General features: G+C 43.7%; 1 protein-coding gene across 1 annotated transcript in view; it reads left to right on the top strand.

The window, feature by feature from the left end:
- The window catches only part of LOC141984914 (MFS-type transporter SLC18B1-like), a 30726-nt gene that overhangs the window by 2684 nt on the left and 2508 nt on the right, over nt 1–25534 (top strand). Inside the window, exons 3-11 of the mRNA XM_074948450.1 lie at nt 1335–1430; nt 3328–3401; nt 14418–14565; nt 16693–16849; nt 18552–18688; nt 20204–20305; nt 22171–22262; nt 23598–23693; nt 24599–24673. Coding sequence (XP_074804551.1) covers nt 1335–1430; nt 3328–3401; nt 14418–14565; nt 16693–16849; nt 18552–18688; nt 20204–20305; nt 22171–22262; nt 23598–23693; nt 24599–24673 — 977 coding nt within the window. The remainder of the gene's footprint in view (nt 1–1334; nt 1431–3327; nt 3402–14417; nt 14566–16692; nt 16850–18551; nt 18689–20203; nt 20306–22170; nt 22263–23597; nt 23694–24598; nt 24674–25534) is intronic.

Here is a 25534-nt window from a genome sequence, read left to right as displayed (position 1 = left end):
ATAATTTATATTGCAGCATCATCCCTAGAGGCTACATGTGAGCTCAAGCTCCTATTGTGCCAGGCGCTGTAAGAGACTGTTCCTGTCCCAAAGCACTTGCAGCCTATTTTAGATGAGACCGACAAATGGTAGAGGGAGGTGAAGTGATTTGCCCTACCTCATGTAGCAGGTCAGTTGGAGAACCAGGAATAAAACCCAGGTCTCTTGACTTCCATTCCAGTGCCCTATTAGATCGCTCTTTTCTCCCCTGCCACCTCCAACTCATCCACTTAAGTCTTCCTCCTCAGCCTTTCCCAGGCAAACGTTTGGCAGGCTGGCAGATAGGAAACCCACCTTTACTGTCACATTAAATTGAATGAGTTGAGAAAAAAATGCATGTAGAGCCCCATGACACTTCAGAGTAATCTTTTTAGAACAAATCCATTGCTGAGAGAGAGAGAGAGAGAGAGAGAGAGAGAGAGAGAGGCAGGCCCTGGTCTGTTGGCCAGATCAAGGGTTTTCTCCTTGAACATTCCAGTGTTCCACCCACCTGCCGCATGGAGTAATCTTCAAAGCTTGCCCGCAAATCCGTGCCTAGCCACCAGGATCTGTGAGAGGCCAGTGCTCTCTGTGCAGAGGCCTTGTACCTCTGTTCCAGTGCTGGAGTCACCCTGGTTCTTTTCCCCCTACTTTCTGAGCTCCACTGGCAATGCAGCTCCAGCGGAAAAGAAAAATACAGCGACCAAACCTATTACCTCTTCCCAGATAACTTCTGTAGGGCCAGTGGGGAGATGTCGTCATCTTTCCCCCTGCCCAGTCCACACTCCCTCCCCTGCATGGATCCCAAATTTGCAGGGTGTCCTCTGTGGCATCCTGGGATGTGGGGGTAGGGGAACTATCCTGTGGAGACAACAGATTCCTTCATTTGCTCCTTCCTTGCAGGGGGGATGAGGTCTGTGCACACCAGGTTCCACCTGCGTACGGACTTAGGGAATGCGTTCTGTCCCTGAGTAAGGTCCAATTAGCTGACCTGTAGTGCAACACAGCAACTTAGAATTTCCTTCCTTCACACCTGCTTCCACGTGGAGTAGATGCTGCTTCCGCTCCTGACTACAGAAATACTGAATTGTGGTGCAAGGTGATTTTAAATTGCTGTAGAGTTACTGCTGAATCTCCCACTCTTTAAAAGAGAAAATGCTTTATGACCATACTGGCAGGTACAATGGAAGAAGGATAAAGATGGAAGACTTGATTAGAAAGTATTTTCACCAGATGCTAACACTGTGTATGGTGGTTTTTGTTTTTTTGTTTTGTCCACGTTCTAAATTTGGCTGTCGTGATGTTTCCTTTTACAGGCAGAGAAAAAGGGTGCCAGTGATGCAGTTGTTGGACTGATTTTTGGATGCTTTGCTTTATTCAATTTCTTGACTTCTTTAATAGTAGGCAATTATGTAAGTATCTTTAAAGTTTTCAGTATTGACTTAATTATGGAATAGGACCTAACAATCTTACTCAGAGCCTGGTCCAGACAAATCAGTTTATGAATGCTAGCACACACAGGCTTGCTTTTTTAGAGGAAAAGAGATGGGTATTTAGTGGATAGGGAAAGCTAACTTAGGCACTTTGAGACTCACTCCATCCTCTAGTAAATGTGTTTAGGTAGTCTTCCTATTTTTCAGTTGCTTTTACAGACATCCAACATCCTCCTGGCAACGAAGAGCTTGGACACCTGTAAATTAAACTAGAAATAAGGAAGACATCCAGCAGCATGAGATCAAGTTGCTCTGCTGACCATCAGCAAGTGCTCCACAGTAGAGAAACCAGTTTTCTAACAGAAGGCACGTTTTTCTCTGACTGAACATTCAGACAGTTGGTTTTGAAGCAATAGAAGTCTTTGTGCTGTTGTTAAAATAGTGGGTGGTTGCAGGCAGAGCTCCAGCAAGATGGGGTCAAAAACTCAACCGGAACACACTGTGATCAAAGCTCTCCTTTCCACTCTTTTTGGAGTACTTTTTTTTTAAATTGCACTTTTGCTGGTCTTTTGGTACCTAAAGATTTGAAAAATGCCCACTAGTTCTTCCAAAATTGACAACTTCCTTAGGCACTCTCTGCATTGACTGCAGTCTGGCCTGCCATTGGGGATGGAGCTAAATCATTCAAGGAAAACATTTTAAGGCTAGAGAATGTCTTCTAGGTTCCTACGCTAAATGTGGCTATCAAATATGATTCTTAAACCTATGTACAGGTTGCTTTAAGGCCACAGGTTGACTTTTTTAGGATTTTGAGATTAACTTTTCTGCTCTCTCTCCCCTTCCTTATCTAAAGAAACAAGGAAAATCCTTTAGTCTTTTCAAGGAAAGTGGAATTAGACCTCTGGTGTCTCCCAAGGAACTGTTCCCTCTAACTATACCTCCCAACCCTCTCTCTCAAAAAAGGACTCTTACAACAGACCACTGATGTATGGGAGGGAAAAGGGGGATACCCTGCTGTCTTCTCATCACTGCTGTCCTGTCTAGCATATTTACCCTATTGCCATGGTTTGAGTAGAAGGAGTTAACAAGTGCAAGTTCTAAGTTTACCTTATTCCTTTCTCCCCTACATCAGTCTACATCCACCACCCTTTTCTTCCTGTGTTTCATATTATTTTCTCAGTATTCTCTCTCTCTCCTGCTACCTCCCTCACCCACACACACAGCTGAAGATATTCCTCTTGCTGAGCCAGGAGGCTGCCTCAAACTACAGCTCCAGCCACAGCTAGCTCTTTGTGTATCTTGTCACTAGTCAGGAGTACATATGGCTGCTTACCTTTCTGCTGTGAAGTCGGTGGGAGCTGTGGAGCAGTTGAGGCCTCCACTGGAGGTGCTGTGTGAAACACACAATTCATTACCAATGCAATAGACAAGTGGATAGCCCGTAGCAATGATTGGACATCTCAGGGTTTCGCTGAAAGCTGGACAAACCACTGGTTTCAGTAAAACAGGCTGCTGTTTCTCTAGCCCTGAACAATCCAAAGAAACTGAAATGTCTGCTCATGCTAAGGCAGGGTTAGAATGCAATTAGAAGCCCCACAGGGTTATATTGTTGAAGGTGACCTGGCCATAGGCTGTGCCCCCAGCCATCCATTTCCTAGCTGGTACAGTCTGTAGTGAAAGCAGGCCATGCTGTCTTGCCTCTGGCATTTCTGAGAATGGGGAGAAGTGAAGTGCGTTCCCTTTGTCCTGTCAGTGATTTTTCTAGAGCGTGCACACGGTGTTTTGATTTCATAACAAAACTCCCCACATACTTTTCCTTCATAAAAGTGGACTTGAAATAATTTAAAATGTAATATTTATTCTTCACCAATTGCAGCTTGTACAAATTGGAGCCAAATTCATGTTTGTGGCTGGGATGTTTGTCTCAGGATGTGTTACAATTCTGTTTGGGTGAGTGTGTTTTCTTGCATCTTATTTCTAGTGTGAAATTTGCATTGTGGTGTTAATTCTATGAAAAACCGATGGTCTTGCTATTAAAATTCAGGGCTAGGAGTCAAAAGACCTTGGGCTGGTGACTTAACCTCTTTGCCTTAGTTTTTCCTTTTCTGTAAAGTGGGAATAATACTTATCTAATTCATGGGGTTATAAGGCTTCTTCAGTACTCTGAGATCCTTGGCTGGAAGATGCCATCAATGTAATTTGCTATTATAGTTGTTGGAAAAATCTCAAGTAAGTATGGTAATAAGTGCATACAAAATCTAGCTCAGAAAATGGGATTTTAAATTGTTTTAAATCCACTTGGAAATCAGAAGCTTTGCCTGGCAATTGTAGGGGCTAAGGCACTAACTTGTGCAAAATGTTACTTTTAAAAAATAAAGCCATCTAGTTCTCATTGGGCAGCTGTAAAATCAAGTCTGCTTCGTGGGGATGCTTCTTGGCAAGACTATGAGGAGCAACAGAGGAAGGCACTGGAGTTCTTTACAGGGAGAAGGACCCTGTGCTGGCCACCTGCCCCCAAAGGATGGGGGAAGCTGGAGGAGGGCTAGAGACGTTTCCCTCCCCTTCCCAGCAATAGGTGGTAGAAGGTAAAACGCTCCTTTTCTCTTTCAGGTGGTAGGGGTATGTCTGTACTGCATTGTCAGCTTGGGACTGTGGGACCCAAGTCTCCAGACTAGGTATTTCTGAGCCTATCCTTTTGCATGCACACTGCATAGTGAACATGGGCTTACAATTTCTGGAGCTGGGTCTCACAATCATGCTGACGCATCTGTACTGCACTACACAGACCCAAGTCAAACCTTCTGATTCTGGGGGCGTATCCCAGGCCTCTTAGCGAAATATCCAGCTAAAGGGATTTCCCTATACCCCCATGTATTTCCCCATCACCCCTACCCCCAGTGGTCAACTTGTTACATGCAGTGTTGCCAATTTAATCGGTTGGAAATTTGAATTTAAACTGAAATATTAATACACCCTTTAAAAGCATATGCAGCATATGATAAAATACTTGTACCTGAAAAAAGCATAATAGGTTTGAAAAGTATGAAAAAAGACTAGCTTCCTCAAATAGCTGTATTTTTTTTATGATCATGTCAGCACATTTGTTTTGGTGGTGATGGCTAACCTAATAATTTCAAATTATGACTTGCAAGCAAGGTCTCAATGAGCTCTCCCTGACAGCTAGTGATGAGCCTGGGGTAGGAGGAGAAGGATTCAGGACCAGACTGTATTTACATGAACACACCTACTCTACCTAAAAAGAAAAGGAGTACTTGTGACACCTTAGAGACTAACAAATTTATTTGAGCATAAGCCTTTGTGAGCTACAGCTCACTTCATTGGATGCATGCAGTGGAAAATACAGTAGGGAGATTTTATATACACAGAGCACATGAAACAATGGGTGTTACTATACACACTGTAACAAGAGTGATCAGGTAAAGTGAGCTATTACCTCTTCTGCTGGTAATAGAGGTTGGGGTGTGGCAGGGGGTTGGGGTTCAGGGTGCGAGCTCCAACCCGGGGCCGCTTACCTCGCAGCTCCCATGGAACGGGGAACTGCGGCCAATGGGAGCTTTGGGGGAGGTACCCACAGGCGAGGACAGCATGCGGAGCCCTCTGTCCCCTCTCCCCCAGGGGCTGCAGGGACGTGGTGCTGGCCGCTTCCGGGAGTGGTGCAGCGCCCGTGGCAATCCCTCGGGCCTTAGTTTGCCCACCCATGGATTAGACGCATGCGGTGCAACAGTGAAAGACTCAGGAGTTGAAAGAGTGAAGAACTCTCTCACAACATTCAAAAAAAATGTGTACATGGCTGATGAATGCACTGATGCAAATGGGCATCGAGTATTAAGTCATTGTGTATGCTGATGTCAGTGGTAGGTCAATAGATGCATTTCTAGATGTTCAGGTTATACAAGACACATTGGCTGCATCTGTGACAATCCGCATCTTAGAATTAAATTCTTGTAAACTGAACCCCAAACAAATGGTTGCTTATGCATTTGATGGAGCTGCAAACTTCTCTGGAGACATAGTGGAGTACAAACTTTGCTCAGAGAAAAGTATAACCCTAATCTCTCCTATACACACTACAGAGGCCATCCACTCCAACTAGCACTAGTACCAGCTGTAGAATCTTCAAGACATTTAAAAAGCCATAAATGTAATGTCTTCATTATACTTTTGCTTTTAAAAAAAAAAAAAAAGTCCAGAAAGACTGACCGTCTTGGAAAAAATAGATACACTGGGACTGGAGTTCAAATTAGTCCAATCTGGTAATACCCGCTGGCTTTCTCATGAATGACCCCTGGCTGTTGTCTTAAAATTACTGCAACAGTTATTACTGTCTTTGGAAAGTATCTAGCAAGGTAGGACAGATCTAAGTGGCGAGGCTGGTGGACTACTTTTGCTACTGTGTTCAGAGAAGACTATCACCATTCTCTCTTTTGTAAGTCTACTGTTGAAATCACTTAAAATTGACTGGGAATCTGCTACAAAAATAGTAGACCTTTTTCCAGCAATAGAAGCTACATTTGGATCAGTCAGAGTGATACATTGAAAACATACTGGAAGAAGCAAAGACTTCATTCCAGAAGTTGACTAATGAAGGCACTTGTATTGAATCCTTAAGTGAAGAGGAGAAGATGTGTTTAAGCCAGCTGAAAAAGTATACAGACTTGATTCTTACAAATCTACAAGAGCTACTTCTGGTTTCTCTTCAACCTCTAAGTAGCTTTTTACAGATGACTGTCTTATAAAACACCTGATAGTTGAGTGGAGTGGGGCACTACCAGCAATGGGGCTGCCTTCTGACCTGATCACATTAGAGAATTTGAACCTAGAGTGGAATATCATAGGATGAATGAATGAAGATTTGACTTCAGCTTCTTTATCATCACTCGTGGCTCGACCCAATCTTTGTGCTATGTTTCCTGGGATGAAAGAAGTAGGAATTTGTCTCTTGCTACTCCCAGTTACAACAGCTACAGCTGAATGTTCTTTTTCTTCATTGAATAGAAATTTTGTGTTCCGAAAGAAGTCACCTTCTACCTGATCATGTGAATGAACTAATGAGCATATCAATGGAAGGACTGGACCTGTGAGAGTCCACCAAAGATGAACTTCTCAAATGCACTGCATTCATTAACAGAGTTGTGCAAACTTACAACAAGAAATCAAGAAGGATGTAGATGTAGTGCTTCATACAAGGCTTGAGTAGCCAACTTTAATTTGTGTGATTTTTTTTTTTTAAACTTGAGTTAAATCTAATAAAATGGTCATGAAATATTTTGCAATTTTTACTATGATGCCATACAGCCCACCTTTGCCCTCACGGTCTCACCCATCGTCAACCCTCACCCACCCTGTAAATTCAAACACTCCAACACCCCCATTTCTGGGGAAAACACTATTCCTGGGGAAAACACTGGCTGTAGCCACTCTAGGCCTTAGTTCATGGAGTATGAAAACTTGACCGTTCATTCCATGGCACTTGACCAGAAGTTGTCTCAGCCTGCCAACACACGCAGTGGAGCCATCTTTGCGTCTACACACTCCCAGCAACTGGCGCCACCAAGAAGGATGAAGCGCCTTTGGAAGAACTTGTCAAGCTTGCACTTTCACGTCATGAGCAGAGCATCTATGAGACACTGGTGGACATCTTGGCAGCCATTTTTGTCCTATCAGAGGGACTTCTCAGAAGGGAAAACAGAAGTAGCAGACTCCAACTAGTGGCTGTTGCTCGTGACTCTTGCTGTAGCCACAGATTTCCCATATGTAGATTGGTGTTTCTGGAGCAGGGCCACGAGCATAGACTGGGGGGATCACATCATCATGCAGACCTGGGATGCCCAGCAGTGGCTCCAGAACTTTCACATGAAGCAGTTGATGTTTGTGCAGCTTTGTGAACCGCTTTCCCTGACCCTGCAGTGTCAGGATGCACACATGAGGGAGGCCATGCTGGTCCAGAAGCAGGTTCCTATAGTCATCTGGTAGCTGGCTATCCCTGACTGCTATAGGTCTATAGCTGTCCAGTTTTGTGTTGGCAAATCAGCTGTGTTGGCAGCAGTTTGTGAGGCAGTCAGAACTGTGATTTACTCAAAGGTTAGTGGGCATAAACAAAGTCCCTGAAATTGCTGGTGTTGAGAAAATGGGCTTTCCAAAGTGTGATGTGGTCATAGATGGGACTTGTGCCTTTAGTTTGCCCTCCTCGAGGAGCATTTGAATGCACAAACCACAAAGAATTCTGCTCCATCATTATGCAGTACCTGGTTGAACACAATGGCCAACTGATGGACGCTAATATGGGCTGTACTGGCAAAGTGTGTAATTCCAGGATTTTCCATAGATTGGGACTTTTCCTTCATGGACAATCTGGGACACTCTTCCCACCAAGTGACGTTGTTATAAATGGGTAACTGTCCCCACTGGGGGACCCTGTGTTGTACCCCCTTTTTGCCATGACATTTAAAACCGTACCCTGAGGTCAGAGGGTCTGGTAAAAGATGGCTAATTACATTCTCAGTAGCTGTAGAATGTGTAGTTGAATGTATTTGGTGGATTGTAATCCTGTTGGCGCTCTTTGCAGAACCATTTGAATGCCAAAGTTATCAAGGCCGTCTGCATTATTGTGACCTGCTGCATTCTGCATAATGTCTGTGAGGACTGAGTTGAGCCATTCCAACAGGAATGGACTCCGGATCCTGCTGGATTGCTTGACTGGTGTACACAGCCAAAAAGTACACCTGTCCTAACTGGAGCAGGATCCCTCCATGCAATGGAAATCAGGGATGTTTTTTGTGCCCACATTGTGGGCTTGCACAACCCCAAGGATGAGAGTGAATGTAAGTGCATCATAATATAAACAGTGAGCGAAATACTGTCTGTTAGGAGATGGGTTCCCTTCACACATCTCACCAGAAACCCCCTTGGGGCTGCCAACTGATGTGCCAAGACTACTTCTGCCTCTGCTTTCCCTGCCAGCGTGGGACTCCAGCACCCTGTCTTGCTAAGCCAGACACGCCAGTCTGCTCCGACACAGACCCAGGATCTGAACCACGTGCCCCAAAGCTACAGCCTTAATTGCAAGCAACTTAAGAAGTGTTCCTGTCTTTAACACTCAGATGGCCAATTCCCAATGGGGTCTAAACCCCCAATAAATCCATTTTACCCTGTATAAAGCTTATACAGGGTAAACTCATAAATTGTTCGCCCTCTATAACACTGATAGAGAGAGATGCACAGCTGCTTGTGTCCGTTCCTCCCACCCCCCGGTATTAGTACATACTCGGGGTTAATTAATAAGTAAAAAGTAATTTTATTAAATACAGAAAGTAGGATTTAAGTGGTTCCAAGTAGTAACAGACAGAACAAAGTGAATTACCAAGCAAAATAAAATAGAACATGCAAGTCTATGTCTAATACAGTAAGAACTCTGAATACAGATAAAGACTTCACCCTTAGAAGAATTCTAGTAAGCTTTCTTTTACAGACTAGACTTCTTCTAGTCTGGGTCCAGCAACCACTCACACCTCCTATAGTTACTGTCCTTTGTTCCAGTTTCTTTCAGTTAGCCTCTCCACCCTCAAGGATATCTCCTTAGCCAGCTGAAGACAAAATGGAGGGGTCTCCCACAGGCTTAAATAGACTTTCTCTTGTGAGTGGAGACTCCCTCCTCTCTCCTATGCAAAGTCCAGCTCCAAGATGGAGTCTCATGGGCACGTCACCTGTCCATGCATGACTCAGAACTTAAAGGTGGCAGCCATGGTTCACATGCTTGCTTGAACGTCCTCAGGTAGACTTCTCATGTGGATTGGAGCCTTACAAGATTCATTGTCCTTTAAGTGTTTCTGGAGTGGGCACCTAATTTGCACATTCCTTTCTCAAGAAGCTGACCAAATGCTCTACTAAGGCTGCTTAGAAATCAAGCCAGTATTCACAGCTTCAAATACAAAAATGATACATGCATACAAATAGGATTAATAGATTCAGTAGATCATAACCTTGACATAGATATGTTACAGGGCATATGTAGCATAAAACATATTCCAGTTAAGTCATTCGGTCATATATATATAAAAAGCATATTTCCATGGGGTACCATCATAGGTGGTTCTTATGAATTTGAACTTATGGATGCAGTGGAATATATTGCTGTGCATTATTTATCTTTATTGTATAAAATAGGCATGTGATTTAACCCACTGTTTGTGGATTGCTATGTAGGTCAGCTTTAGTAAAGATAATAAACCGTTCCCATGACTCCACATTTGTGTGGAAATAAAATCACTTTATTTCTAGACATGCATCTAGTAACTGACTACATATAAAACACTCCAAGCTCTGTTTCACTAATTTTTAGTGTCCTGTGTCCCTCTGCTCTTTAGCCCTTCTAGTGTGTGTTGCGTGCACTGGCCTGTGCTGCACCAGAGTGGAGGAGTGAACAGGGTACACTTGTCCTCTTCACGTAATGTTTATTCCTTGTGGCATGGACACCCAATCACAGAATTGCGCAATTCTCTGATATGGTGGCACTGTACCATGGTGGGGACTCATGGAATGGGGTAGAACAGGAGGGGCTGGAGTCATGGAGTTCGCTGTCATGAACACAAGCAGTCTCTCAACCAGTTATTTCTGCTGTACTCTATTTTCCTTTCTCAAGCGCTGTTCGTGTTCCAGAAATTGCACTGCCAATCTCTCCTCACGCGGTGCAGCCTCTTTTTGCCTGACACCTGGCCATTGGTATTGAAGTTGCTGGCTGGCCTTATTCAGGATCTCCATCATTCTTTATGTGCCTGTTTTATTGACAGATAGGAGTGTGCCCCCTCCACAAGGCTCATGGTTGGCTATGGTAGCCCTGCAGGGGTGGAAGGGCATGCCAAGCCTAATGAAAGAACACATTATTGTCTGAGTATTTATTTAAAAAAAAAAAAAGTAAGTTTGACTTCATCTGTAGCATCTGGAATCTCAAGATCAAAAACTGATACTCTGGTTTATTATATTTAGATAACGTTAAGTTCTCAGACACTGCTGAGAGTTGAGCAGAGCAGAAAGCAGTCACACGTTATGGTGAAGTCCAATTTACAAGATCAATTTAAATGATAAAATTACAGACCATTTTCCCCCTATGGGTGTCGGGGAGGAGACCACTTAACATGGATTACTCTGCTTGTTTTTGCAATTCTCTTAGGCTGTCCACTTTTAGGAGGACATAACACTTCTGGCAATTCCTGAATGTCAGAGGGATCTTGCGTTCCAAGCTACTGGAGGCAAGCCAGCTGTGTATGCTAAAGAGCTTTTAGGCTTATGGTCACTGACCAGCAATCTACAAGAGGAGGGGGCTAGTGACCTACAGAGGAGCCCTAATTAATAACCTTTCCCCTGAAATGTGACCACCCAATTGGAGTTCCTGCTTCAGGAAAGTTTGCAAATGGGATTGGGTGAAAATTCATGAGCAAATAAACGGGATGCTGTTATCCTGCAGATGTATTACAGCCCACCCAGAAAGCACCCTGCATTCAGGCAGTGACCCTGGTGCAAGCTTGGATTTACAATACAACCCCTATGGACTACATACTGGATGACTTGGACTCCTAATACAGCATCCATGGAGTGTATAGACACCCCAGGACAGGACAGACTTATAATAGGATATACATCACCTAAATAACATCACCTTTCCCCTGGGATCGTACTTGTGTAACAAGGGACTTCAAAGCGTCCCCCTCTCCTCCGACTCATAATATGGCACCCATGGACTACGTACAACTCCCCCAGTGTATTTCAGAGTATTAATAAGGCTCTGGGAGGGAGTTTGGGGGTGGGGTATGGGGCGGGGGGGGGAGGAGGGAGAGGTTTGGGGGCTGCGGGGTGTATTTGGGAGGGGGTACAGGCTCTGGGAGAGGGTCAGGGGGTGCAGTGCTTAGCTGGGGCTCCAAGGCAGGGCAGGCTGCCGCCCCCCAGGTACCGCCCCCGCAGCTTCCCATTGGCCGCGGGGGCAGCACGAGGAGGCACAGCCCTGTCCCGGCCTGGGGCAGCAGGGAGGAGCTGGCAGCCACGTGGAGCAAGCAGGCAGGAAGCCGCTCAGCTCCGCTGTACTGCCGGTGGTGGGTGGGGCCCCAGGGCATTTTAAATCGCCCAGGGGACATGTGCGGGGGGGGGGGGGGGGGAGGAGCGCCTGGGGGTAGCATGTGGGGCCAAGGGAGAGACCTGGCCCCAAAATTGCTGGAGCCCCGTGGGCCACATTGGGGAGGTTCTTGGGCCGCAGATGGCCCGCGGGCCGGGAGTTTGAGACCCCTGGTTCTGGCAGGCCTTCCATCATTAGTTGATACAGTATATGCTGCTACCCCTGGCTTGTAATAATAATTTTTACTAGGGCATAAGCTGAAAATCTATCTTATCCGTATATTAATAACAAACATGGGGTCAGAAACTTACCAGGCTCTGGCACTACTGCCTTCTCTGCTTTTGCTGCTGTGGGCTGTTCCTCTGGGCTGTCCTCAAACAGCATCTCTGAATGTGCTGTCTCTGCTCTGGTAGCAAAGCCTCTTCAGAGACCATTGTAAGTACCAGAGAGTCACTGCCTGAGCTTAATCCAGTGGCTGCTGGCTCTCCTTTGATGCTGCCTGAGACTTGGGGGTTATATGGATTGTCATGTACCACCATGGGCTCAGTGGTCAGCGCAGCTCCCTTTATCCTGCCAAATGCCTCATAGAAGAGGCAGGGAGTTCCCAGAGGTGTGGCTGTCATCTCTGACTTTGCTATAGTTGGTCTTGAGCTGATTGATTCTCTCTCTGCATTGACCAGCAGTCTCGGGGCTCCCCAACACCACACACTTCTGCAACATTTCCTAGTACACATGATCATTTCTGGTACTCTTGATGAAGTCAGACATCTTGTTCATCTCACACCAGAAATTAACCAGAATCTGGCTGTGTTCCCGAGGCCACCTAGCAGTGCACGTGGTGTGGGGCTTGTTGTGATAATTGGGCCTACAAATTTACCCTAATTGTGAGTTTGAACTGTAAAAAGTGAGTGTAAATTCATATGATGTCACAGTAACCTATTCTAACAAATGTTGTAACGAGTGCAAGAGAACCAGACAAAGAAGCTCAAGTAGCCTAAACCACAAAGGCCCCATTGATATAATTCAAAGACTGTTGAAACTATGCTTGGCTTATGAACGGGAGATGTGAAGTTAATATACCAAAATTCAGATATTAGGACTAATTGGTGAACAAAATAATAAGGGTAGAGGCTATTCTGCCCATCACTCCCTTTTTGGGGTCCTTAATTTTGTGTGTGTGGGGGGGGGCGGGGGGGAGTCTGAAACAACAAAAATACAGACAAACTGCTGCAGTGAGCTTCACCATCATAGCTGTCCCTCCTCCCCCATCATTTTCTGGAGCCCTTGGCCTTCCTCATCCTGATCCTGAGAGGTGTCCTGACCAGAATGGGCCTGAGAGAGAGGGACCCAGTTGACATCGCCACCCCTGCCAGCTCCAGCTGAATCCCAAACACCACCTGGGATGACCTTTATACCATCTTTGATACCATCGAAGAGACTGTCAAACAAGGGGCCTTTTTCTTCTAAAATTGGACTTCAGCATCAACATTGAGATGAGATGGGCTGGAGATTTCCTCATTGCTGCAGTTGAAGTCCAATTTTAGAAGAAAAAGGCCCCTTGTTTGATAGTCTCTTTGATGGTATCAAAGACCGTAATGACTGTCCTTTTGGGGAAAAGAGAAGTTAGGTGAGAAGGTTTGGAGATTTCCTAACTTTTTCTCTCCCCCCCCCCCCCCCAAAAGGACGGTTATTACTGTCTTTAATACCGTCAAAGAGACTCAAACAACATGGGGTTTATTTTTCTTCTGAAAACTCTCTACAGGGAAAGAGGACAAGGGACGTTTAAATGAAAGCCTTATTTAATATTTTACATTTCAGATGCTTTAACTGTTTTTCCTTTTTTGTATCTTTAACAAAAGGTTAAAAGGATATTTAATGATGTGTTTGCTATGGTGCTAAGGAGGGTGAAGTCTCTGTATCCCAAGTCCCACACCTTGTTTTATGCTATTTAATGTTAAATAGTGACTGGGTTATGCTAAAACCTTTGGCTGATTTATTCCATGTATATTAATACAACCAACTGCTTCTTGGTGCTGGGCATAGTGAACACAGGAGATGGTTGAACCCAGTTCAACGGTCAGCATGGAAAGGAAGGATTGCTTCCAAGGCCTGGGAACTGAGTGGTAGTTTTGGACACGAAGGTCTGAGAAACACAGGCCCAGAGGATTGTGGTATAGTGGTGACAGACTCCTTGGCCACAAGTCTAGGGACCCAGGATTGAGCTGCATCCATGCTGCAAAAAGACAGGGCTTGGACCTCAATCACAGCAGGGCTTAGGCTAACTCTTACCCCACACCACACCCCACCACACACAGCCCCACTTGGTGGGTCCTAAGACCCAGGTCCTGAGAGCTTACTGACTCAAGTCAGAATATTTTTGTGTGGATGGTAGAGAAGAATGGAGTAAGGACTCAGCCTGGGTCTGAGGCTGGGTTTATAATGCAGTGTTAGGCATAACCAGAGATATTGGAGCTTCAAATATATACTGGTCATAAGCAGATACAAAAAAGCTGGAGTCCCTAAGCAAGGTCCAGAGGCAGCACCTTCCACAGCAACTGGGAGTGAAAGTGATGAGCTTCTTACCAGGACTTTGGATCTGGTCTCTGATGTGAAGAGAGCCTACATTAGCTGCTTGATGTCTAAACTTTTCAGGTTCTTTCTTTATATGATGATATACATATGTGATAGGTAAAAGAGATTCCCATTTGACAGAGGGCAAGTGACTTGCCCTGTGCTTTGACCACTGGACCATGCTGTTTCTAGAAGAAGTTTACCTTACAGTTGTATTTTAAGGATTTTGGTTTTTATTTTGCTAAATTTCATTTGTTTCCTTGTTCTTTCAGTCTGTTGGACAGAGCACCTGATGGGCCAGTATTCATTGGTTTGTGTTTTCTGGTTAGAGCGATGGATGCCATGGGCTTTGCTGCAGCAGTGACAGCTTCATTTTCTATTCTTGCAAAGGCTTTTCCCAATAACATAGCTACAGTAATGGTATGTACAGAACTACACATTATGGCCGAACGTCCAGAATAAAAGTGTTTTAATGACTCTCCTCCATCTTTATGCATTTTGCACTGTAACCATACAGCTGGTGTCAAGGGTCTACCGTATGCTCCTCCAGCTTAAAAAAAAACCCAAACAACCCCCCAAACAAAAATGTCTAATTTAAATTAAAATGCTATATGCCTGAAGGAATAAACATGCTTCAGGTGCAACACAAATGATGCAGGTCCTGGAACAATGGAAGGAATGAGGATGTAAAAGTGAGCTCATTCAGTAACTTGTGCAGGAGTGTTAGAAAATAAAAGTCGTCATGACTTTCTGAGGATTAGTTGAGGAGGGATTTTTAATAAATTCTTCTTGTGATCCATTTGCCAGTGTTGTTTGAAACATGGGTAGGATACTTACAGACAACGTACAACTCGAAAGCTTTTTAGATTAAGTGGTGCATTTTTAGTCTTCGTGAAAACTGAATTTTGTATGGCATATGACCTAACCCGACAAAGGGAAATGGCCTGGCTTATCATTTGACAAGATCAAAATTTCTATTTCCCTATCCAAGGCCCTAGGTCATGAAGGTACTTAAAGATGGACTTGTTGAACTGGGGCCTCTGGCACCTGTCAATCTTGTTCCTCCATGAGAGATAACAGAGAATGGCATATGTGATGTCTGTGAAAAATAACTAGAATCATCGTTTCCTGTGTTAGCAGCTAGACTCACAGAAGTAGACTGCCACACAGACACTACAGCATTGTGACATTAAAAAAAGTGAGCCCCGTTATTTAAACAAATTCAACTACCTGAAAGGGGGTTCTAAAGAGGATGGATCTAGACTGTTCTCAGTGGTAGCTGGTGACAGAACAAGGAGCAATGGTCTCAAGTTGCAGTGCGGGAGGTTTAGGTTGGATATTAGAAAAAACTTTTTCACTAGGACGGTGGTGAAACACTGGAATGCATTACCTAGGGAGGTGGTGGAATCTCCTTCCTTAGATGGTTTTTAAGGTCAGGCCTGACAAAGCCGTGGCTGGGATGATTTAGTTGGGGATCGGTCCTGCTTTGAGCAGGGGGTTGGACTAGATGACCTCCTGAGGTCCCTTCCAACCCTGATATTCTATGATTCTATGAAATTAACTCAAAAGAGAACAAGGGGAGACTTAAGTCTGGTATACATTTAAATTTTATCAGGATTTTAATTATGGGCAGCTTCCTGCCTGCTCGATCCACGTGGCTTTTTTACATCAAAAATAGGTATGCTGGTGTAAAGGTGATTTCTACCAGTGTAGTTATTCTTCCTGCAAAGGAATAATGATACTGGTGAAAGCACTACCCATATAGTGCAAGCAGTACATCTTTCTAGTGTAGACCTGCCCTTATGTGAGCTTTCTTGTCACTGTTCTGTCACTTCCCAGTGGATATTATGGCTAAATACTCTTTTTCAGGAAAATTTATTGGTCTAAATATAAGCTGATCAAATAATGTAACGTATGTTGGCAATGGGGACTAATGGTACTACAACAGGAGGAGATGAAGTCCATGTAGGCCCCCTTCATCCTGTTCTTTGAGGTCACATCCGGTAAAAGAATCCAAACTTAATGGGTCAAACATATCTCTGTTGTAACTTGATGGACTTCATTAGATAGTTGCAGGGGCTAAACTTGACCAATTGTATGTAGGTAGAAAAGTTATTTAACTTAAGGCATCTTTCACCCAAGCCCCAAAGAGGTGACTTAATGATGATTCATTGCAATATGCTTACTAAGTTCTCCCCTTCAAGTTCTAATGTAATTTTGTATTTGGGAAGTATAGTCACTTCATTGCTGGCCTCTTTGCAAATGTACTGGATATATGGAACATCACAGGAACTGGGGACATTAGGCATCATGTGAGTGGCTAAGACTGAAAAAGTAAGAACAACACTTGGTCTTCCTCCTAAAAGCTCGCTTAGCTTTTATCCAGACAATTTTTCAGACTCCCTTTGCTGTATTTGCATGTAAAGATTTTTGTTTATGGCTATGATTTGTTCTAGCTCTTGATCAATGACAGAGCCTAGCTTCTATCTACTAACCTTTGTTCTCTCTCTCTCTCCTTCTCCCCCTTCTTCCCCACCCCCTCCTTAGGGCTGTGTTGAAATTTTTACAGGGCTTGGACTGGTGCTGGGCCCACCTGTAGGTGGTTTTTTGTATCAGTCCTTTGGCTATGAAATCCCTTTCATAGTGCTAGGATGCTTAGTGCTGATCCTGGTGCCTCTGAACATGTACCTCTTACCAAAATACGGTAGGCTCTTTTCCTTCCTCTTCCTTTGGTCAATATTTCAAATTTGAGATGGATGGATAGATACATACTCTACATACATGAGGAATTAAAGGGTTTTACTAGCTATCCTTATGAGATCCCTGGAGCTCGTTGAAGCACAAGACCTCTGTGGCAAAACTGCAACTGATTTTAATGGTGCAGGATCAGGTCCTTGTTGAACATAACTAAAAATCATGGATGCACATGGCTTGGAATGAATCTCCTTTCTTGTGTCCATCCCCGTAAATACTAGCTTTCTCTGTTGCATTGAGCTGAAGTGAGATTTTTCTACATGATGTCTCTCTTTGGGACTTTTAAACAATAAGTTGTCTTAGGGTACGTCTACACTGAAAAACAAACCCCACAGCGGCGAGTCTCAGAGCCTGGATCAACTGACTTGGGCTCGTGCTACTGGGCTAAAAAAAGCAGTGTAGATGTTCCCGCTTAAAGTGGAGCCTGGGCTCTGAAACCCATGGAGGGTCTCAGAGTCCCCACTCCTGCCTGAGCAGGAACGTCTACACTGCTATTTTTAGCCCAGTAGCACAAGTTCAAGTAGTTGACCAAGCCTCTGAGACTTGCCATTGTGGGTCTTTTTTGCAGCATAGATATACCCTTTGCCTCACCATGCTACTGAGCAAGTTGGAGGCTTACAGTACCGAGGACAAAGGGATTCCTATGTATTGCATTCCATGATGCAAGATACATTGCACATGTGGAAGAGAATCCAGCTGCATGCATGTTGTGATTGCATTTCATTAGATCAAGTTTGGATGGCCTAGTTTTGGGGAGAAAAAGGTAGCTGGGAGGGATCAGTCGATGTAGCATAAACAGCCTATGTTAAGATCGTTGTCATATTGCTGGAGGATGAAACAAATGGAAGAGTACAGGTCTGATAACATTGGAGGATAAGAGGAACTGCATAGCTAAAGACTCTAATCTTTTTAGAAAGCCCCAAAGGGGGAGGATGGCAACTATGACAAATCACAGGAGAGGAAGCACCACCTATATATATGAGTCTGTATCCTGCTAACTACTGTTAGATGAAATACGCCGGTTAACCATTTGTCTGACTTCGGAAGATGCTTATAGCTTGGATATAAATACTCTGAATTAAGCAGCTTTGGAATTTTGCAGTGTGGAAGTCCATTGTACAAAGAGCTATAGGCTCTGATCTTGTAGACTATAATGCATGTGAGTAGCAGTCTTGTAGACTATAATGCATGAGAGCAGTACAATGAGACCATACACATATTGAAGTGTATGCAGGATCAGGCCCATGGAGCATAATTTAGAAATGTAAACCATCACAATGGCACCTGAAAAGTGGTTGTATTTCTTATATTTGTCTATTGTGTCATCTTAGTCACTCAATAAGCACTTGTCCAATTACTTTGTTCTAAACTGAAAGTGTTAAGTAGGAAAATTTAAGTTCCGATTGCTTTCTTCATTTGTCTAGTTTCCAAGCTGGAGGCTAAAAAAAAATTCTGGTCTTGTAACAATGTCCAGGGATGACCTGTAACATTCTAAATTTTGCTTCAATTTGTGTATGAGATGACTACCTTCAAAGCAGTGGGAGAGGGAGAATACTGAATCTCGGAAGCAAGAAAGTGGGTTATAAGCATATCAAATTAAACACAACCCATGTACCAAAGAACAGTTTCTTTTCTTCTTTTTTAAACAACAGATGCAATCGCTACCAAGGACTCGTTCTGGATGCTCATTACTCTGCCAAAAGTTGTACTTCTCTGTTTTACAATATTTTCACTAAGTGCATGTTTAGGCTTTCTGGATCCCACTATGTCACTGTTCGTTTCAGAGAAGGTGAGTCATCTTAATGTGTAAGAGATGGGTTAATGACTTCAGCAATATGGAGTACTTTAATCCAAATATTTTAAAATCAATGTTATAATAAATGTGCTTATTGTCCGTGTTATCTGAGCCTGATATTGTATTGCTGATTCTTACCCGTTTCCTGTCTCTGGCTAGGTATGTACAGATAATGCATGTGAATGTCAGGGGGTTCACTTGCATTTGATTGGGTAAGAAGAGTATTTTCAGACTTTGCAATAGCTGCCATTCTGGAATATTTGAACTGACTGAGCTCTTTAAATCTAAATTTATGAATTGTTGATGGCATTGTAGCATTGGCCTATAAAACTAGGGAAAGTCAAATGGCAAGTGAACAAAACTCTACGACATTCTAACTTACATAAGAACGGCCATACTGAGTCAGACCAAAGGTCCATCTAGTCCAGTATCCTGTCTTCCGACAGTGGTCAATGCCACCTGCCCCAGAGGGAATGAACAGAACAGGTAATCATCAAGTGATCCATACCCTGTCACCCATTCCCAGCTTCTGGCAAACAGAGGCTAGGGACCCCATCCCTGCCTATCCTGGCTAATAGATATTGATGGGCCTATCCTCCATGAGTTTATCTAGTTCTTTTTTGAACCCTGTTATAGTCTTGGCCTTCACAACATCCTCTGGCAAAGAGTTCCACAGGTTGACAGTGCGTTGTGTGAAGAAATACTTCCTTTTGTTCGTTTTAAACCTGCTGCCCATTAATTTCATTTGATGACCTCTAGTTCTTGTGTTATTTACTCCTTCTCATAACACTTCCTTATTTACTTTCTCCACACCAGTCATGATTTTATAGACCTCTATCATATCCCCTCCCGCTTAGTTGTCTCTTTTCCAAGATGAAAAATCCCAGTCTTATTACTTTCTCCTCATATGGAAGCCGTTCCATACCCCTCATCATTTTTGTTGCCCTCAGAATGCTTCTCATTCTGTGGCTGCAGCTGCAGTGAGACGCCTTTCCTCTCTTTTTCCCCATTCACTGTGCTGAATATCTTTTCGTCTGACTTTTTAGAAAAATCAAATCTTTGGCTTTTAAACGGCGGGGAAAAAAGTATTTTCAAGGCAAGTCATGCTGTAAAGTAAATGCACCAAATAGGAAGCTATAAATACTATAGTATTCTACTAACTGTTAACAAAACTAAAAATTGGAGGTGTAAATACAAGAATTACTTAATACCAATCTCTGAGATTTAGACTTCAAACAGCCTAGATTAAGTGTCAGCATTCTGGATTGGGGGCAAATCTGTTTCCTTTTGAGATTAGACTTGAACTGTGTATATCAGTGGAGTGATGGAACCTGATGAACTGAAGATATTTGGGATAGGGGAGGGAATTGAAAATCTACAGCTGATATCCAAGTATTGAAAAATACAAAATAGGAAAAAGAATGATGACTTCAGCCACTTAACTTAAAATGTGATGATAATGGAATACTTTGCTAATTCCATGCTTTTCGTAAAAATTTTATTTTACAGTTCAAATTACCAGCTGTCTATGTGGGGTTAGTATTCCTAAGTTTGGCACTCTCCTACTCCCTGTCTTCACCATTGCTTGGGTTTCTAAGTGATAAAATGCCGGTAAGTACAATCTCTAATTGCTTGTATGGTGTCCTATGTCCATGGCTAATTTAAATATGCAAAGTAAAAAAAAAAAAACAAAAAACAGAGATGTCTCTATTCTGAAGTCCTAGACCCAGACCTCCATTCTGCACAGGGCCTTTACACCTGCACTGAGTCCCATTTTCCTCAAGTCAATGGAACTTTAAAAGGGCTCACCTGCATGGATCCCTTTGCAGGCTTGGGTGCTACAATAAATCCATACACTTGTCCATCATGTTTACTGTATGTATGTTGTAGCTGGTATAGAGCAGGATTTTAGGTGGGTGAATACCTCTGACTCACTATTTCAGGTAGAGCTGGTGGCAGGAGATTATGGGGCAGTGAATAAACTATCATGACATTGTCTTTTTCCTCTCAGAAAAATGTTTTGGCCCACTGTATCTTCACATTCTTAGTAACAGTCTCAGTGTATGAATGTATTTCAAATGAGCTCAGGATATGTGCACGGTGTAGGACAGGGGTGGCCAACCTGTGGCTCTGGAGCCACATGCAGCTCTTCAGAAGTTTAATATGCGGCTCCTTGTATAGGCACCGACTCTGGGGTTGGAGCTACAGGCGTGAACTTTTCAATGTGCCGGGGGGTGCTCACTGCTCAAACTCTGGCTCTGCCCCCACTCCACCCCTTCCCACCCCCTCCCCTGAGCCTGCAGTGGCCGTGCTCCTCCTCCCCCGAGCCTCCTGCACTCCAAGAAACAGCTGATCAGGAGGTGCGGGGAGGGAAGGGGGAGGTGCTGATAGGCAGGGCTGCTGGTGGGTGGGAGGCGCTGGGACCGGGGTGGGGGAGCTGATGGTGGGCTGCTGACATATTACTGTGGCTCTTTGGCAATGTACATTGGTAAATTCGGCTCCTTCTCAGGCTCAGGTTGGCCACCCCTGGTGTAGGAGATTTTGGTGACACGGCCTTTTACCTTTGGAGATCCTTATGCAGACATTACCTGATCACAAGTGAAAATGTGTCCACTGTTTTTTTGATATAGTGCAGATCACTTTTTTACTACTTTTGGCTGTTACTAATTGGCTGAGGAAAATAGAAAAAGCAGAAGCATTGTATGCCCAAAATGAGGGTGCATTGTCAACTTTCACTTGACAGTAGTGAGAGCCATTAATCTCACATCAGCATCACATGTACACTTTTACTTGTTTTGTTTCATTTATGCTGCAGAAAAGTAGGACTTGAATCATTCTGCTTGTGGAACCCAAGCTTTGGGCCCCTGGTAGCGGAGTCTGCTTGGAATGGGGGCCCAGTGGCTTGAGATGCCCTCACCTCCTGAAAGCCTCCTGATACTATCTGCATAGTATGGAGCAATTGCCAGGGAGTGGGCATGACCTAGGAAGTGTACTGATCACTGCTTCTCCCATGCATCTCCTTCTGGCAGAGATCCCGTGGAGCCCCAGTTATAATGTAAAACAGCTTTCCCCAGTGGCCACTTCTAACAGCTGATTTTAGGGGGTCTGAGGTAGTCAAGCTAAACTCTAAATTCCCCTCTGGTACCTGTCATAACTACAGCATGTTCTTACACTGGGAATAGGCAATACTGTGGCACCATAACTAATGTTGAGTTTAATGACCTGTCCTGTGATATGGGGGAGAGAATATTAATTTCCCCCAGACAATTATTCTAAATCCCTCTCTCCACTTCACCGTGTGAGGTATGAGCTGCTTCTGAAGGAAGAGAAATGCATCTGAATGAGTCTCAAGTATCTTCCTTTCTCTGGTGGGCCAGAAGCACCTTAACCAAATTATTTTTGCGTATGTGCTAGCTTAACAGATAAGAGTTTGGTTGAGTTTGGATTTCTTCAGACCTTTGATTTCTCTTTCACAGCACCTAAGGAAATGGTTGTTGGTCTTTGGGGGCTTACTGACAGCACTGTCCTTTTTCCTGTTAGGACCTGCTCCCATCTTGCACATTGAAAGGTACAGTTTACTGCCTTTTATCTCTTCTAATACTTGTTAACTGAGCCTCTTCAGAGTTGTATCTGCTCACTTTAGTCTGTGTGTAGGGTGGAGAATAATAAAATTTAGTTTTCTTATTACTAGTAAGTTCTCCAGGACCAACATAGCTGTGGGAGAGCAAAGTGATTTATTTTGTGGCTTATGCACCCTAAGAACTAACTATGTCTATGCCTTCACTGGGGGGAGAGAATCCCACTGAGAGAGCCATCTTGATGTAATATCCAAGGGGAGATAGGTAATGTGTTTTTTGACCTCAGTGTAGCTAGGTGGGGTATAGGCTATAGCCTGCATTTGGTATTTACCTCAACTAGGTACACTGAGGTAAAAAAACTACAGTGCCTGTCTCTCCCTGGATATTTATGACATTTGAAATGCCTCTCAATGGAAAATCATTGGCAAAAAAATGTGAAGACAGTCTGCATTCTTTTTGTAAAGCCACCTGTCCTAGCCCTCTTATCTTCAAATGACATACTCTGTTACATCTGTGAAACAACACTGATAGCCAGGGTTGCTAAGATGTAGAGCCTTTTTTCCCTAACTTTTGAAGAAGAACATAACCAATTTCAAACATTTGTGGGCGGAGGGGTGAATGGAGAGAAAACCTCAGGAAACTAGCTTGGGGCTTGTCGCCACTTACCGGGCGATTGCTGCGTGGTAATCGATCCACTGGGTTTTCGATTTAGCGGGTCTAGTGAAGACCCGCTAAATTGACCACTGATCGCTCTCCTGTCGACTCCGGTACTCCATCAGAGTGAGAAGCATAAGGTAAGTCGACAGGAGAGTTTCTCCTGTCAACCGAGCATGGTGTAGACACCACAATAAGTAGGTTATTCATGTAGCTGGAGTTGTGTAACTTAGGTTGACTTAGCTCCATAGTGTAGACCTGCCCTTATAAGGTTTTTTCCCCTCCTCTATAATTACACTGGTGTAACTTGAATTTAACAATCCCAGAATGAATTTGCAGGGTCAGCAGTTGGTAAAACCATTCTGTGTTTATAAACTGAACTTCTTGCATAAGGAAATCATTGATGCAATGAACATGGAATCACAGAATTCTTTATTTTTCACAAAGTCCATTTTTCAGACTGGAGCTGCACTCTTAAGAAATCTCTTCTGTCAAAATATGTAGAACGATTTACTAGGTAATTTTAAAATGAATATTACAGCTAATGATGCTTTGAAGGGAAAACTAATCTCTTTGAATCATGGAGAGTTGGTGTAACAGTCCTAAATAATGAAAATAAGGCTTTATTTGAAAGGAATGGTATAAAATTTCTTTAAATGATTATTTTGCAGCAAACTCTGGATGTTTGTCCTAATGCTGATTTTGACTGGCTTTTCCCTTGGGATGTCTGCTATCCCACTGTTCCCTGAGATGCTCCATTGTGTTTAGTAAGTAATCCTGTCCATCACAACTTTAATTATTACTACGACTTGGAAGCTGTTCAAACAATTTTCAACCACCATTTCATTCTCTGAGTGGGGGAAAGTAATTAATTGTTGGTCTGAGTCTGAGACGTTGGGTAAAACTTTCAAAAGAGCCTAAGTCACTTTTTCAAGTGTCTTTCTTTTTAAAAAAAAAAAAAAAAAAAAAAAGAGGAGGAGAGATCTGGGGTTCTATATCACTTCAGCACTTTTGATTTTTACATATTGGTAAGGGGGTGTAATGGCCTCATTAGAGTCATAGGGTCCAGCTGGTTTTGGTGGTTTGCATCGCAGGCCACAAGACTGATGTGTATATATTTATTAAAGGGACTTTTATTTCAGGTGATTGGAAGGGTTAATATCCAGCAAATATCATTGTCTCTCTGGGAGACCCCACAGCAACAATTCTATCCGCAGGAGTCAGGATTACTTAAAATACAGTTTCCCATCTCTCATGCTGCTTGGCCATAGTGGGCTGAGGTCCTCTTGGTTCCATGTTTAGCCAAAATGCATTTCTCCTTGGAACCAAGGGCTTTCCCCTTTTTCAGACCCATCTGTCAGCTTTCCTTCTCCTGTGCCCCACAAGACTCACTGTGTATGACATGGAAATCCAATTATCACACTGCCAATGGGGATGACACTGTAGTGCTGGAAATTCCACATAGCATTGTACTTACCTTCCTTCTCCCAGGGAGGTGGTGCCAGATGGCATAATAGGCAAGACATGGGGCAGAAAGCTGTGGATCCTCTTTGGAGAGAGGCTTCTCTGTGCTGGATGCACTTGTGTTCACGTTAATGTATTTTCCAGTCATGGAGCACTTTAAAAGGCAAGTCGTGTGCCTAGTGGAAATAACCTGTCTGTCTTTCTTCAGTGAGAATGGATTCGAGGAGGGGTTGTGTGTGTTAGGACTGGTGTCTGGGCTCTTCGGTGCAATGTGGTCACTTGGGTAGGTACACAGTCACTGTCTATAAACTTCTTGTATTTTGGTCATAAAGTTGTTGGGCTGCTTAAATGTGTAAAAAGGCCTGCTTGCCCTGTAGTGCCCCCTGCTGGCCAAATATGGCTCTTCAATGTCCTGCCTCAGTTCTCAGGGCCCCCTCAGAATGCCACACGTTTGGGTAGCATTTACCAGGATTTTAGTCTGCCCCACTTTATCATCAGTATTGGCAGCTGATGGGATTCTGTCTTCTGAGTGACTGAAATGCTCGCTATCCTGCTTAGTGCTGGACCGTTGAGAACAATGCTGGGAGTTCATCAATAGCCTGGTGGACATAGTACAGATACGTGCAGTTCATGGTCACCCACACCAGTTCTCTCCTGTTACTAAATACGTCTTTAAGTTGTGTACATTGAAGCAGCTTTTTAAAATGGTCTCTACTTCACAGTTCTAATAAGGGCATCACAGCATGGGCGGGTTATAAACCACTGACAATAACTAGGCTGCTGGTGTTTTGTGACGAGTGTTGGCTACACAAATGATAACTGTTTCAGTGCTACAGTGTACTTCCCCCATCTGTTTGCATCTATCTGTTGTGTCAGCTTACGCTTAAATTTTAAGCTGTTAGCAGTGGCATTGGGGCCACTTTGTATAGTGGGGGTGTTGAGAACCATTGAACAAAACTGTAAAACCTGTATAAGATGGAAACCACTTCAAGCCAGGGGGTGCCGCTGCACCACCAGCGTTCCTAGTTCCAGCACCCCTGGGTCTTCGGTGCAGAGACCATCTATGAAGGGGGCCTAACACAGTGGGTCTGGATCTCTAGGGACAGCATCAATACAAATAATAAAAAATATTAATGTATCAACT

The sequence above is a fragment of the Natator depressus genome, chromosome 3 (genome assembly GCF_965152275.1).
Source record: "Natator depressus isolate rNatDep1 chromosome 3, rNatDep2.hap1, whole genome shotgun sequence".
Taxonomy (NCBI): Eukaryota; Metazoa; Chordata; order Testudines; family Cheloniidae; genus Natator; species Natator depressus.
Note: the sequence above shows the minus strand (reverse complement) of the source record. Positions and strands in the feature narration are given on the sequence as shown.